The sequence below is a fragment of the Myxocyprinus asiaticus genome, chromosome 41 (assembly GCF_019703515.2).
Source record: "Myxocyprinus asiaticus isolate MX2 ecotype Aquarium Trade chromosome 41, UBuf_Myxa_2, whole genome shotgun sequence".
Lineage (NCBI taxonomy): Eukaryota > Metazoa > Chordata > Actinopteri > Cypriniformes > Catostomidae > Myxocyprinus > Myxocyprinus asiaticus.
In genome coordinates, this window is record NC_059384.1 from 21589531 (window position 1) to 21604522 (window position 14992).

At 44.3% G+C, this 14992-nt stretch overlaps 1 protein-coding gene across 1 annotated transcript in view; it reads right to left on the minus strand.

Annotated features, from left to right (window-relative positions):
* The window catches only part of LOC127432138 (transient receptor potential cation channel subfamily A member 1-like), a 47609-nt gene that overhangs the window by 29918 nt on the left and 2699 nt on the right, over positions 1 to 14992 (minus strand). Inside the window, exons 4-7 of the mRNA XM_051682975.1 lie at positions 14698 to 14860; positions 1809 to 1984; positions 1053 to 1160; positions 857 to 965 (exon numbers count right to left, since the gene is read on the minus strand). Coding sequence (XP_051538935.1) covers positions 857 to 965; positions 1053 to 1160; positions 1809 to 1984; positions 14698 to 14860 — 556 coding nt within the window. The remainder of the gene's footprint in view (positions 1 to 856; positions 966 to 1052; positions 1161 to 1808; positions 1985 to 14697; positions 14861 to 14992) is intronic.

A 14992-nucleotide genomic window follows, 5' to 3' on the forward strand; every position in this document is an offset into this window, starting at 1 on the left:
GAATTGGTGGAAAATAGGGCCATCATCGTGGGAGGGTTGGGGGGCTGTGATGGGCACTTTGATGAGTGGATTCACTAAAGGTCTTCCACAGCAATGGTGCACATTTTGTATGTCTCCCTTTATAACACACCAGATTCAACTTATCAGCTCATTAGCTGAGGCTCCAACGCTAGTCCTCCTGGGAAGTTTGCACTTACAAGCTTGGAAGTCACAATTACGATATTATTTTTGTCTGGGGGAAAAAATGGTAACACTTTACAATAAGGTTACATTCGTTAACATTAGTTAATGCATTAGGTATCATGAACAAACAATTAACAATATATTGATTGCAGCATTTATTAATCTTTGTTAATAAAAATACAATTGTTCATTGTAAGTTCATGACATGTTGGTTCATAGTGCATTAACTAATGTTAACAAACACAACTTTTGATTTTAATAATTAATTAGTGTTTGTTGAAATTAACTTTATAAATGCTGTAAAAGTATTGTTCATTGTTAGTTCATGTTAAGTAATGTTGTTAACTAATGTTAACAAATGGAACCTTAATGTAAGTGTAACCAAAAAAGAACTGACGCATTGGACAATTTTAATATTTCTTTTGATGTTTTTAACTTACTGAAAAACAGGACGTTTTAGCTCTACTGCAAAACAACTGAATGGCAAAAGATGCACATTTGGGATGTAATTGATGATGTATTTGATCAGTCTTGTATTGTCACAGAGAATAATGGGAAATGTAGTTGTGTCGCACAAACCTGTCTCCTCATAAACCCAACAAAAGGGGGCCCACCCATACAAAAGTTGCTCAGGGCCCAGTACATTTTGAACATAAATATTCAATTTAATTACCAATTTTCAAAACCTGTTCCATAGCCTCCATGGCACCTGCAAAAGCAGCAGTATGGATGGCGTAGTGGCCAAGTTTGTTCTGATGACACATTACGGCACCGTGTTTGAACTGTAAGAAAGGGAAGAATCACTTTTATCCCACGATATGGGAGAATGCATGTCAACACTTGATTTGCATTGCCCTGTAACTACTCACAAGAATGTGGAGAGCTTGGTAGTTATTGTTGGTGCAAGCCAGCATCGCGGGGGTGTTTCCCAGATCCCCCTCCAGATTGGCATCTGTTTTGACACAGGACAGAAGGAGCTGTGCCAGACACAAACAAATGATCATCACTATCTTGTCAGGATGAGGACAGTGTCCGCAAGGCTTTGTAATCAATTTAACTTCGCCAGCATTCTTCCCTGACAAGGAACAGATTCTAGATAGAGGACACTCTTAAGGTTCAAACTGAGTTGTCCATATGCTATTATACAGGCCTATTTGATACAGGCATGCTGTGATTTAGGGAAGTAGGACATCAATATCCTTTTTGCACCCTGAAACAGCATTATTATCAAAAATAGGTAAAAAAAAAAAAAAAAAAAAAAAAAAAAAAAAACATATATATATATATATATATATATATATATATATATATATATATATATATATATGTTTTTTTATTATCCTTAACCCTAACCATAATTGTCATTTTTGTGTGAACTATTAAATTAAGCTTTGATGCATTCAATTCATTGCAATATTGTATGTGCCAAATAAGAATAGCCATTTAACAGAAAAATAAGTTTACTAACAGACTACACTGAAGCTCAGTTTTTTCTGAGTCACGTTATAGATCATAGAGGCAACATACAGTATATTGCTTCAACAATTCACTCTACAGCTCACTGAAAGTGTGAAAGTGAGAAAAGCTTTGCATGCATGCCATGATTACAACCGCTGTGAACTGACCTCTACTAGATGGTTGTGTCCATTTGTGATAGCCAGATGCAGAGGGGCCATCAGGGCGCTGTTGAGGATGTTGGGGTCGGCACCTAGCTCCAGCAGTAATGCACAGCTCTGCACTTGATTCTTCTCCACAACCCAGTGCAGAGAAGTTCTGCCCTGCTCATCCTGTACATTCAATTCTACAAAACAAGATACATTGAATTCTGTGTTTATACAGTGTGTGTCCTGATGAGTAAAAAGTCTTCTGATCTTGCAGATTGGTTCTAAGTGTCAGGTTGTGAAGGATGCAGAAGACAACTGCGATCGGACATACTTTGCTGGAACTGCATAGCTTGATGAATTACTGCTGCCAGGATCAATAGAGAATGTAAACAAATATTTCTTGTTTTTATAAAATTACCGCTTACTTGTGGCAGGCAAATAGTGATGAATTTTGTGAATAAGGTGCAGTCTAAAGTATCATAAGCAAAATTTACATAAAACGAGATGTGTTTGTTATAAAAAAGATTGGCAATGACTTAATTTAGCTACAATTTACAATACACTGTAAACTAGGGCTGTCGATACAATCAAATATCGATATATCGCAATACTTTTTCTCACGATCCTGTATCGATACTTTGATCCATGTATCGTGATATATCGTGATATTTTCAGTGCAGTTAGAGACGCTTCTATAAGGTATGAAAGAGACAAACTGATCCTGCAGGATTCACCGTTTCTCTCACGGACATGCGAGACCTCTCTCATGCGTTTGGATCTAGGGCCGGATCCAAAAGCATTGATCTTTATTTGTACAATCCCAGTGTCGATCCTTAAAATGCCAAGATCGCTCTTTCTTTCTATCTGCAATCCCCAACATTCAGATGTGCATAAATACTTCCCATTTGCTACAAAAAATGTCTGTGATTAGCCACTGGCTGGTATTTATTTAGATTTCACTCACCAGTGTTTGAGTGGTGTAGTGGCATAAAAGTTCAGCACTGAGATCCTTTCACTGTGTACTAAGAGTAAAAGATTTGACTCTTTCTGTGTAATGTGAGTCCAAAAACTAGATCCAAGCAAACCATTTGTTGTTTAATATATTTTCTGTTCTCTACAGTCAGTTATTTATCAAAAAGAACAAAAGAAACATTTAATTATAATCACACATAGCATGGATGCTGTAAAGAAAACATTCGATATTATCGGCCGATATTAGCCTTTCACCGATATATCGGTATCGCCGTATATGTTTGCCGATATGCGCCAATATGAAAACTTTTTTTCAGAACATATAATGCAGAAATCAATGCTTTAGAATTGGTGTCATAGCGTAGTTTGTCAAGCAGTGTGTGCTCTGACTCCATTGTTTACAGAGCTGACTCTGAACTGACGGTGGCTCTGCAGACAGGGCGGAGTTCAGCAGTGTTTATTCATGGTAAGTTGCTAACTAGTTTGTGAAATACATACTGGAAAGTTAATAAACAATGACCCCATCATTTTCCCTTTTCAATATTACTAATATAACGTTAACCCTGTCCCTGACAACCATGTCACTTATGTCTGTTTGTTGTTAGCCAGCTGTAGTTTGTCAGTGCAGTAAGTAATGTAACAGATTGAAAGGTAAACATCAGAGCATCGTTTTCAGATCGGCAGACAACAGTGCGGTGGTGGATTGTGTCTGTTGAGTGTTGATTTCACGCTATGTTATTACCTAGTTGGTGAGACACAATGCTGGAAAGTAAAATAAACAACGTCCGTCTTTTACTCTCCGTGACAACGAGCTTATAGCTAACTAGCTAATCACGTTGCTACTTTCATTGTTGTCAGCTAAGTAGAAGCTAATGTGTAAACGTATTCACCAAACTGTTTTGTTCAGGATTCAGAGTTTGGTACCCCCTTCAACCAAACAATTCCAGTCATTGCATTTACAAAATGTAATTTTAGAAGTCTTGTTTTCCACCGTTGAAAGTTTCCCCTGAACTTGTATAGTAGAATACGGTGTAATAATGCTGCCGCTGTTTATCTTGACTCGGCAGTATTAAAATAGTCAGCATTTGACTGATACTAAACAGTAATACGTCATGGTTACTGGTGTAACCTCCGTTCCCTGATGGAGGGAGCGAGACGTGGGTGTCGATGTAGTGACACTAGGGGTCACTCTTGGGAGCCCGAGACACCTCTGGTCTTTGATAAAAGGCCAATGAAAATTGGCGAGTGGTATTTGCATGCCACTCCCCCGGACATACGGGTATAAAAGGAGCTGGTATGCAACCACTCATTCAGGTTTTACACTGAGGAGCCGATATAAGGTCCGGCCATTTCAGCGGGTAGTTCAGAGTTGTGGCAGGAGGGACCAACGTCTCGTTCCCTCCATCAGGGAACGGAGGTTACACCAGTAACCATGATGTTCCCTATCTGTCACTCACTCGACGTTGGTGTCGATGTAGTGACACTAGGGGTCCCTATACAAAATGCCACAAGGCTGAACTGTGTTACGTGAACTGGCGGTGTGTGGTGGGCAGACTTGCTGTGTGCCTCATAGCCAGCACACCAGGTCAACACGTAACCTCCCCCAACACAGTTTTGAGTGTCGAACGGCCCTTTTTGGAGACAAGTCGACTAACCAAAGATAGTGACAGGCTTAACCCAGTCATGGCCTCTTTTCCCCTTCTCTTTTTCCACTCCCTAAAAAAGAAGGGGGATTATCCGACTGGGCCGCCAGGTCTAGTCAGGGGTTGTCCCTCCCAAGGGGAGGACACCGCGGAGACCACACCTCGCCCCAAGAGAGGGGGGGATATTTAAGTGGAAAAATATGTCTCATGGTCTTTCCAACCATGTGGAGAGCCTTCAAGGTAGATCCTGCCCAATGGGGCAGGAGTTACTACAAACATGTAGACTGGGGCAGAGGGGCTCTGCCCAAGGAAGACACAGTTTGCCAGCAGGGAAACGAACTAGCGGAAGATATAGATCAAATGGGGTTTAGCCTTACAGGGAACCACAACAAGCGGAGCACCTACCCCAGAACAGGGCTCTTAGTTAGCGCGTGTACTGGGCCGGCAGTAAGTCTCTCCGAAAACTCGACTGCCACAGGGCTCGGAGGAAGTCAACCAGCGAACAAATTTTTTGAACACTACTGGGAATATAACAGCGCACGTCTTCAGCTCAAAAGGAGGTGGAAGGCACTATGTGCAAGCGATACACCCGGCCGGCTATCCCGGGCTTATCCGCTTGTGTTGCATGCCACTACCTGGGACGAAACCGGTTCCACCCGGAGGTTGTAGAACCTTGCAAAGGTGTTGGGTGTTGCCCAGCCCGCTGCTCTGCAAATGTCTGTTAGAGAGGCACCTCTGGCCAGGGCCCAAGAAGCCACTACACCACGGGTAGAATGGGCTCGTAGCCCTACCGGGGGTGGCATGTTTTGGGCGAGATATGCCATGGTTATGGCGTTAGTGGGCGATCCTCTGCTTGGAGACAGTGCTTCCTTTCCGCTGTGCACCAAAGCAGACAAAGAGCTGCTCAGAGACTCTAAAGCTCTGCGTGCGATCCAAATAGATGTGTAAAGCGTGCACCGGACACAGCAACGACAGGGCTGGGTCTGCCTCCTCCTGGGGCAGCGCTTGCAGGTTCACCACCTGGTCCCTAAAAGGGGTCATGGGAACCTTGGGCACATAGCCCGGTCGGGGTCTCAGGATCACGTGAGAATAGTTTCACTGACAGAAAACGCTTGCAGGTCACCTACCCTCTTGATGGAAGTGAGCGCAGTCAGGAGGGCAGTCTTCAAGGAGAGTGCCTTAAGCTCGGCTGACTGCAAAGGCTCAAAGGGGGCTCTCTGTAGACCCTGAAGAACTATGGAGAGATCCCATGAGGGAACAAGGCGCGGTCTGGAGGGATTCAGCCTCCTGGTGCCTCTTAGGAACCTGATGATCAGGTCGTGCTTCCCTAAGGACTTTCAGTCAACTGCGTCGTGGTGTGCTGCTATGGCAGCAACGTCCTTCAAGGTGGAAGGGGACAGCCTCCCTTCCAGCCTCTCCTGCAGGAAGGAAAGCACTGATCCGACTGCGCATCTCTGGGGGTCTTCGTGTTGAGAAGAACACCACTTAGCGAATAGACGCCACTTAAAGGCATACAGGCGCCTCGTAGAGGGGGCCCTAGCCTGAGTGATCGTGTCTACCACCGCGGGTGGTAGGCCACTTAGGTCTTCTGCGTCCCGTCCAGGGACTAGACATGGAGATTCCAGAGGTCTGGGCGCAGGTGCCAGAGGGTGCCCCGTCCCTGAGAAAGAAGGTCCTTCCTCAGGGGAATTCGCCAGGGGGGAGCTGTCGCGAGGAGTGTGAGATCTGAGAACCATGTCTGGGTGGGCCAGTATGGTGCTACCAGGACGACCTGCTCCTCATCCTCCCTGACCTTGTCTGTGCAAGCAGGCTTACTGGGGGAAATGCATATTTGCGAATGCCAGGGGGCCAGTGTGTCTATGCTGAGGGGAGCCTCGGTGAGGGCGTACCAGAGCGGGCAGTGGGAGGATTCTTGGGAGGCGAACAGGTCCACCTGTGCCCGACCGAATCGACTCCAAATCAGATGGACTACCTGAGGGTGGAGTCTTCACTCTCCCCTGTGGGAAACCTGCCGTGACAGCGTGTCCGCTGTAGTGTTGAGGTTGCCTGGGATGTGAGTGGCTCGCAGTGACTTGAGGTGCTGCCGACTCTGGAGGAGGAGACGGCGGGCGAGTTGTGACATACAGCGAGAGCACAGACCGCCTTGGCGGTTGACATATGCTACCGCTGCCATGCTGTCCATCCAAACTAGCATGTGCTTGCCCTGGATCAACGGCCGGAACCTCCGCAGGGCGATCAGAATTGCCAGTAACTCGAGGCAGTTGATGTGCCAATGCAGTCGTGGACCCGTCCAGAGGCCGGCGGCTGCGTGCCCATTGCAAACAGTGCCCCAGCTCATTTTGGAGGCGTCTGTCATGACCACGACGCACCTGGAGACCAGTTCTAGGGGAACACCTGCTCGTAGAAACGAGAGGTCGGTCCAAGGGCTGAAAAGACGGTGACAGACCAACATAATGGCCACGCAGTGTGTCCCGTGGCACCATGCCCGTCTCGAGACTCGAGTCTGGAGCCAGTGCTGAAGTGGCCTCATATGCATCAACCCGAGCGGGGTGGCCACCGCCAAGGATGCCATATGCCCCAGGAGCCTCTGAAAAAGTTTCAGTGGAACCGCTGTTTTCTGTTTGAACACCTTCAAACAGGCCAGCACCGACTGGGCGTGCTCGTTCGTAAGGCACGCCATCAAGGAGACTGAGTCCAACTCCAAACCGAGAAAAGAGATGCTTTGAACCGGGAGGAGCTTGCTCTTTTCCCAGCTGACCCGAAGCCCTAGTCGGCTGAGGTGTGAGAGCACCAGGTCCCTGTGTGCGCATAACACATCTCGAGAGTGAGCTAAGATTAACCAGTCATCGAGAGTTGAGAATGCGAATGCCTACCTCCCTTAACGGGGCAAGGGCAGCCTCTGCGAACTTCGTAAAGATGCAAGGAGACAGGGACAGGCCGAAAGGGAGGACTTTGTTCTGATACGCCTGACCCTCGAACGCAAACTGCAGGAAGGGTCTGTGTCGAGGAAGGATCGAAACGTGAAAGTACGCATCCTTCAGGTCTACCGCCGCGAACCAATCTTGATACCGGACGCTCGCTAGAATGCGTCTTTGCATCAGCATCTTCAACGGGAGTCTGTGTAAAGCCCGGTTCAGTACTTGCAGGTCCAAGATTGGCCGCAACCCACCGCCTTTTTTAGGTACGATGAAGTAGGGGCTGTAAAACCCTTTCTTTATCTCGGCTGGAGGGACAGGTTCTATCGCACCCTTCCGTAGGAGGGTAGCGATCTCCGCACGCAGGGTGACAGCATTTTTGCCCTTGACCAAGGTGAAGTGAATACCGCTGACCCTGAGCAGACGCCTGGCGAACTGAATCTCATAGCCGAGTCAGACGGTCCAGACCAGCCACCGCGATGATTTGGAAAGCGCAAACCATGCATCCAAATTCTGCTAGAGGGGGACCAAGGGGACAACGTTGTCAGACGTACCGGCAGGTGGGGCCTCGCGGCGGGGTGGAGCGCAAGGTGCCACAGCACGTCATGGCCGTGCTGAGTCTAGGGACATCGAAGCACTTACCTGGCTCCTTGTGACCACCCCCGGAACAGCCTGAGACGGGGGAGGAAGAGGCCTGTCCTCGGTCTTTCTACCAGCTCCACGTGAGTGGGTTCCCTCGTCCCTGGGTTGCCCGTCTCAGGGGCGCTTCGAGGACCTCCGTGGGTTCTTCGGCGCCGGCTGTGAGACGGGTGGCGTCGGCTTCCTGCGGTGGGCTCCACGCCGGGGCCGGGCCGGAGGGGCGGGCTGCGGCAGAGCCGGTGCAGTCACCGCAGGGGGACGCCCTTGGTGACGAGCAGACGGGGTGTGGGATCTTGAGCCGCGCCGGGGCAGGATGTGCCAGATTGCTTCCATCTGCTGCTTTACCGTCGAGAACTGCTGGGCAAAGTCCTCAATGGTGTCACCGAATAGGCCCGCCTGGGAAATGGGGGCAGCAAGGAACCGTGTCTTGTCGGCCTCGCCCATCTCGACAAGGTTGAGCCACAGGTGGCGCTCCTGGACCACTAGTGTGGCCATCGTCCACCCAAGAGACCGCGCCATGACCTTCATCACCCGGAGGGTGAGGTCGGTCGCCGAGCACAGTTCCTGCATCAAATCTGGGGCGGAACTACCCTCGTGCAGTTCTTTCTGTGCCTTGGCTTGGTGGACCTGCAGGAGAGCCATGGCGTGCAGGGCAGAGGCGGCTTGTCCAGCAGCGCTGTAGGCCTTAGCCGTCAGGGACGACATGAGCCTACAGGGCTTGGAAGGGTGCTTAGGGCGTCCACGCCAGGTGGCGGCGCTCTGTGGGCATAAGTGCACCGTGAGCGCCTTATCCACCGGTGGAATCGCCATATAGACCCTGGCCGCTCCGCCATCGAGGGTAGTGAGAGCGGGGTAACTGCGGAGTCGGGGCCGGGCAGTAAAAGGTGCCTCCCACGACTTCGTCAGCTCATCATGCAACTCCGGGAAGAATGGCACTGGAGCGGGGCACGGCTGTTTTGAGCGGCGCCACGAGCCCTGAAACCAATCATCAAGCCGCAAGGGTTCAGGGGAGAGTGGAGGGTTCCACTCTAGCCCGACACTCGCGGCCGCCCGGGAAAGCATGTCCGTCATTTCGGCATCGGCCTGTGACTGGGCGACCGTCCCCGAAGGGGGAAGCCCAACTGAGGCTTCTGCGTCCGACTGGACAAGCCCGCTCTCCGATGCTGTGCTCGAGAGCTCATCATCTTCGCGGGCCCCGAACAAGTAGCCAGACTCGCCGTGCGACGAGCCGGCGAACTCATCCGGAAGCCCAATTGATCTTACAAAAGCAAGCCGCGACCGCAACGTTGCCATGGTCATGTTCTCGCAGTGAGAACATGAGCCATTCATAAACGCTGCCTCCGTGTGGGTCGCGCCCAGACACGAAAGACAGCGATCATGACCATCCAAAGTTGAGAGAAAACGACCGCAACCAGGAATAACACACGATCGGAAAGGCATCTTTAGAAAGACGCGTCTTTAAAAAGACGTTCCGTGTGTGCGCTCTTTTAGAGAAATATACTCTTTTAGAGGGGAAAAACGCTCTTTCAGAAAATATACTCTCTATTTTTTCTGCTGAAGCACCCAGGGGCGTTCTCTGCAGTGCACCAGTGCAGAAGAGGGAGAAGCTGCTGAAATGCGCCGTCAGATCCAGCAGAGGTGAATGAACAGTGCTATTCAGCTCAGTGAGCATGACCGTTCGGCTCCGAAGAGAAAATCCGAATGAGTGGTTGCATACCAGCTCCTTTTATTCCCGTGGCATGCAAATAACACTCGCCAATTTTCATTGGCCTTTTATCAAAGACCAGAGGTGTCTCGGGCTCCCAAGAGTGACCCCTAGTGTCACTACATTGACACCAACGTCGAGTGAGTGACAGATAGGGAACTGATGTTTATTTAACCATTTATTTTATTTTTATTTATTCTTTATTTTAATGGTCAGCATTTGACTGATACTGAACAGTAATACTGATGTTTATTTAGCTATTTATTTTATTTTCATTTATTCTTTATTTTAATGGTCAGCATTTGACTGATACTAAACAGTACTGATGTTTATTTAACTATTTATTTTATTTTTATTTATTTTTATTTATTCTTTATTTGAATGGTCAGCAATTGACTTATGCTAAACATCCAGTACTGGTGTTTATTAAGCTATTTATTGTATTGTATTTATTCTTTATTTTCTCAGTGTTCATTTCTAGAATTTGTTGACAATGTATAATAATAATGTCAAATATTCTTTGATAAAAATATTTAAGAAAGCAGCCTTCTGAGTACCTTTGCATAGTCATATCAGTGCAAAAAGGTCTGTTTTCATTCCAGTTCAAAAATTTGCTATATCGGCCACCATATTGGTAATCGGTGAATTTTCCCTCTCTAAAATCGGTACCGGTATCGGTCTCAAAAATCCCATATTGGTCAGGCTCTAACTAAAACACTACTGTCTACACTACTAAATCCCTGCCACAGTTCTTAAAGAGGCAGTACCATTTTAGCATTTGTTTACATATCTAAGTAAATACTTGTAAAAAAATTAGGCATGTAAATAACAAACATGTAACAATATACTGTATATATGCAATATAATAATAGAAATAAAAAGCGAAATCAAACCATGATATCATGATGTATTGCAATATATCCAGGGTTGGGAGGGTTACTTTTGAATGTATTCTACTACAGATTAGAGAATACATGCTGTAAAATGTAATTTGTAATGTATTTCGTTAGATTACTCAAGGTCAGTAACGTATTCTAAATACTTTGGATTACTTCTTCAGCACTGGTAGATTTTTTCACTTGTTTTGACTATAAAAACTCTGCCAGTACAGCAAGACAAAATACATGTGTTAAAAATACATTCTCTGAAAAACCTAAATATCTTATGCAGTGTTGTTTCTAAAACAAGATAAATCAAATTGATCTTGTTTTAAGGATTTTTAGATATTTTTACAGGAAAACAATACAAAAATTATTATCAAGAAACGATTTTTGCCCAAATATAAAAGGTCTTACTAGAAAAAAGAAATTATGATCCAACGTGAATTTTCTTGATAAAAAAATATGATCGTGCCTGGTAACGTGCATGTAAAATGGCTAGATATAGCATTTTAGCTTAGCGTAAAGCTGACATTTCTTCTGCTCCAAACTTACTTCAAACTTACTTCTCTGTCTGCTCGTATGAATGTAACACATCATAAGAAAGTGTTTCACCGCTGCTCAAATGCACTTTGGATCACATCATTTATATGTATAAATGTTTTCCATCTGAAAGGACTAAATATTAAATGAAACAAATGACAATAAAATGCAAAGTAATCTCTTCAGTAATCAAAATACTTTTTGAATGTAACTGTATTCTAAATACCAATGATTTAAAAATGTAGTGGAATACAGTTATTTATATTTTGTATTTTTAATACGTATTCCCGTTACTTGTATTTTGTTACTCACCAACCCTGAATATATCATATCGTGATATGTGTATAGCAATATTTATCGTATCTTGAGGTGGCTGTAATCTAGTGTAAACCCTAATAGATTAGCAGAAGTTACTAAATTTGAGGCAATCAGTTACATCAAAATGTTTTAATTTAATGAACTCCCAAGTTTAAGTTAATGGAATTTTCAGATTTTAATTTTGTACTACACATGCATGTTAATTGTTCTTAACTTGAAATGTTGAGTAAGCTAACTCATACATTTTGATGACACTTAACTTTGAATTTAACTCTGTGTCTGAATTTAAAATTTAAAATCAATCTCAATTTAAATACTTCAAGTAGGGGAAACCTAGCTAGTTATGGCTAGAATAAGCTAGTACAGTGAATACTAGCATGCTAAATTGTAACACAATTAATTATTTTAAGCATTAGGTTTTACAGTGTAGGCCAAATCATCCTCTATGCAATTATGCAATTAACACATGCGCAAACTCAATTTTGTGCGTGGTTGCATTCCAAAATGCATTTGTCAGACCGCAGTTAATAGTGTAACACAACGCAAGTTTGTGTTTCAGTGTCAACGTTGCTGCAAGGGGCACTATAGCGGGCATTAGGGTAAACTGTCAAGTCAACTACTGTCATGGTGAAGAATCAGTTTGAAGAGAATATTGCTGAGCAAATAAAGTAAATATACTGTATTTATAGCTACTTACCTGATTAAAAACACATCCAGTTTAATGGCACAGACTTTTGTCGGTGTAACTCTATTGCCCCCTTGAGTACTGAGGTTTGTTACCGCCACAAAAACGCATGTTAGGTATATTCAACCAAGTAAGTATGCATATTTCCAAGTATGTTTTTGGCCTATTTCAGTGCATCTGCTTTGCGTCTGCATAAATGTATTGTATGTTCTTCGTAAATAAACGCTAGGGTATTGTTTTACACTAATTTGCACAATTGTGTGGCACTTAAAAACACCCACTAAGTGGCGCAACTGTTTAGTGGCTTCACCTCCATATCTCTTACCTCTCCTCTGAATGGCAGATTAGCCAGATTAATATCAGATTAATCATATTTCACCCAATATTTTATCATGTTGCTCTTTTACAGTCTCTTTCTACAATTTTGGGTGTTAACCTAAACACTGACTGTTCCACTCTAGTAAACAGTCAAGAAAAGTTTGAGAAAGAAAAATCTGAATATCATTTTGTATTTTTCCATTGTAGTGAGTTAACCAGTAGCTGTGTTTTGTCAGTGATTTATTGGAGGTCTGTGTTCACAATAAGCCGTCTGTTGACGTAAGTGTGTGATCCCCTAGGAGATTATGTGATTGTTTTATGATCATTAGAACATAATGAGACATTGGCCTGATGTGATCTGAATAGCAAGTGGGGTGAGGTAAAGAAACATTCTAAGGACAAGGCCTTCACAACAGATCTAATACATTTACAATGCAACTTTTTAAATAAAAAATATACTGGATTGCAACCCTTGATTCTTAGACCAATATTTTACTAGACTAATGCTATACATACATTTACTAGACTAATGCTGTACATACACAAAAACTGTTAGTTATATTTTTACTAAAGTTTACTTTAAAGGGGACCTATTATGCAAAATTCACTTTTACATGGTGTTTGAACATAAATGTGAGACGGCAGTGTGTGTGTACACAACCACCCTACAATGTTAAAAGTCCACCCACTCCTCTTTCTTATATTTCTATAAATCAAAAACAGTGTCTCAAAATGACTGGTTTTCGAATCTGCTCTAAAGTGACGTCACTTTAGATCAGGTCGCGCCCACGACTGGTGACGGACTCCACCCTATTATCATAGATCCTCCCCCGAGCGATTTACACACAGTCCGCCATCTTTTCCCTCTTCCGGAAAGGGGGCGGGGAGCAGCAGCTCATTTGCATTTAAAGAGACACACACGAAAACAGCGTGTTTTTGATTCCACTCAAAAAGAGGCACAACATGGTATAATAAATGATCCGTGGGGTATTTTGAGCTGAAACTTCACAGACACATTCTGGGGTCTCCAGAGACTTATATTACATCTTGTAAAAAGGAGCATAATAGGTCTCCTTTAAAGTTGTAGTGTGTCATTTTTTCTTCAATGATAAAATATGTTCTCTTATCCCAGCTTAATGTGTAGACAACTAGAAGTACACCATTTGCCGGTTGGTTTTCCTGAACAATGTCAACATTGTGGGTCTGACGCTATCAAAACGTTTCTTTGTTTGTTTAAGCATCCCGGCCAGGGGTGCGTTTCCCAAAAGCATCATTAGCCAACTTTGGTCGCAAGTTCCATCATTACCAACATACAGTAGTTCAGCATTTTGTGTCTACCGAAACCGTAGTTCCAATGAACATTTGCAAACTGCATCGCAAAGTTGTGTGGTTGGAACTACAGCTCTACAGCTGTGGTTAGAAGCTTAGTTCCTTGTTAGACATTTCACTTTGCTGAGGCTTCTATATATTCTATTCCATACACTGTATATCTTTCATTCTGTCATGACTTTGACCATATTTATATGCACTTAAGAAAACTGCTTATTCTGGGGTTTTGCAGAAAGCAGTGTTCTGAAACTTCATGTAAAAGCGAATGCAGCCGTTTAAGGGATTAAAGACTATTAAGAGAAAGCTATTTAACACACATGGCTTTTGTCGGAGAACACGGCTTATGTGTCCACACATAAGTGAAGTTCTTATATGTTTTTGAATAGTGCGCATGTGCGTATGTGCTCAAATGCATCAGGGGAATCTGATGTAAAGGGAAACCCCACTATTGCAGCACAATTTATCTGTCAAATTTGCATATTGCACACAGATTTCGTGTCTTCAGCAGCTTTCACACATTAAACAGCTTTCTGGAGTACGTGTAAATTAGCTATTATGATTTAATACCCGCAGAAGTTTTTACTCAACCCCCAGTTTAACGTCATTTATGACAGCTCCACATTGTTGAACCAACGTGGTTTGAACGGTGGATGTGCGGCATAGTTTCTATGGTTTCGGGAAACAGTCGTGACTACCTAGTTAATTTCTCCAAGGATGCATCGTACTATGGTGGTAAAGCAGTAAGTTTCGTAGTTGTTTGGGAAATGCACACCAGACTGATATAGCAACATTGTCTCAACTAATGGCATGAGTTTGATCTGTTATTTGACCAATGGGAGCTGGGGTGGAATGTTTGGGAAACCTTTTTGAAAACAGTAATTGCTTTATTAATTCCATTTGTTGATGCTAGTGGCACAGAAATGATACACTTCACCTTTAAAACTGTGTCAAGGAGTGAGCATTACCTTCAGGGCCCACAATAGAGACGATGAGTCTAATTATGTCCAGGTTTCCACCGGCTGAAGCATAATGCAATGGGCTTGCTCCATTCTCATCCCTGGAGCGTAGGTGTTCTTGACTTTTCTGTCTGAGACGGTTGATGGCTGAAGCATTCCCTTTGAAAGCCAACTGGCATTGGAGCAGTTATGAAAGCATGATGCCAAGGAAAGCACAATGTTATAAAATTCAGACTCAATTGAGCTATATATTGTACTGGATACACACACACACACACACACACACACACACACACGCTGATGG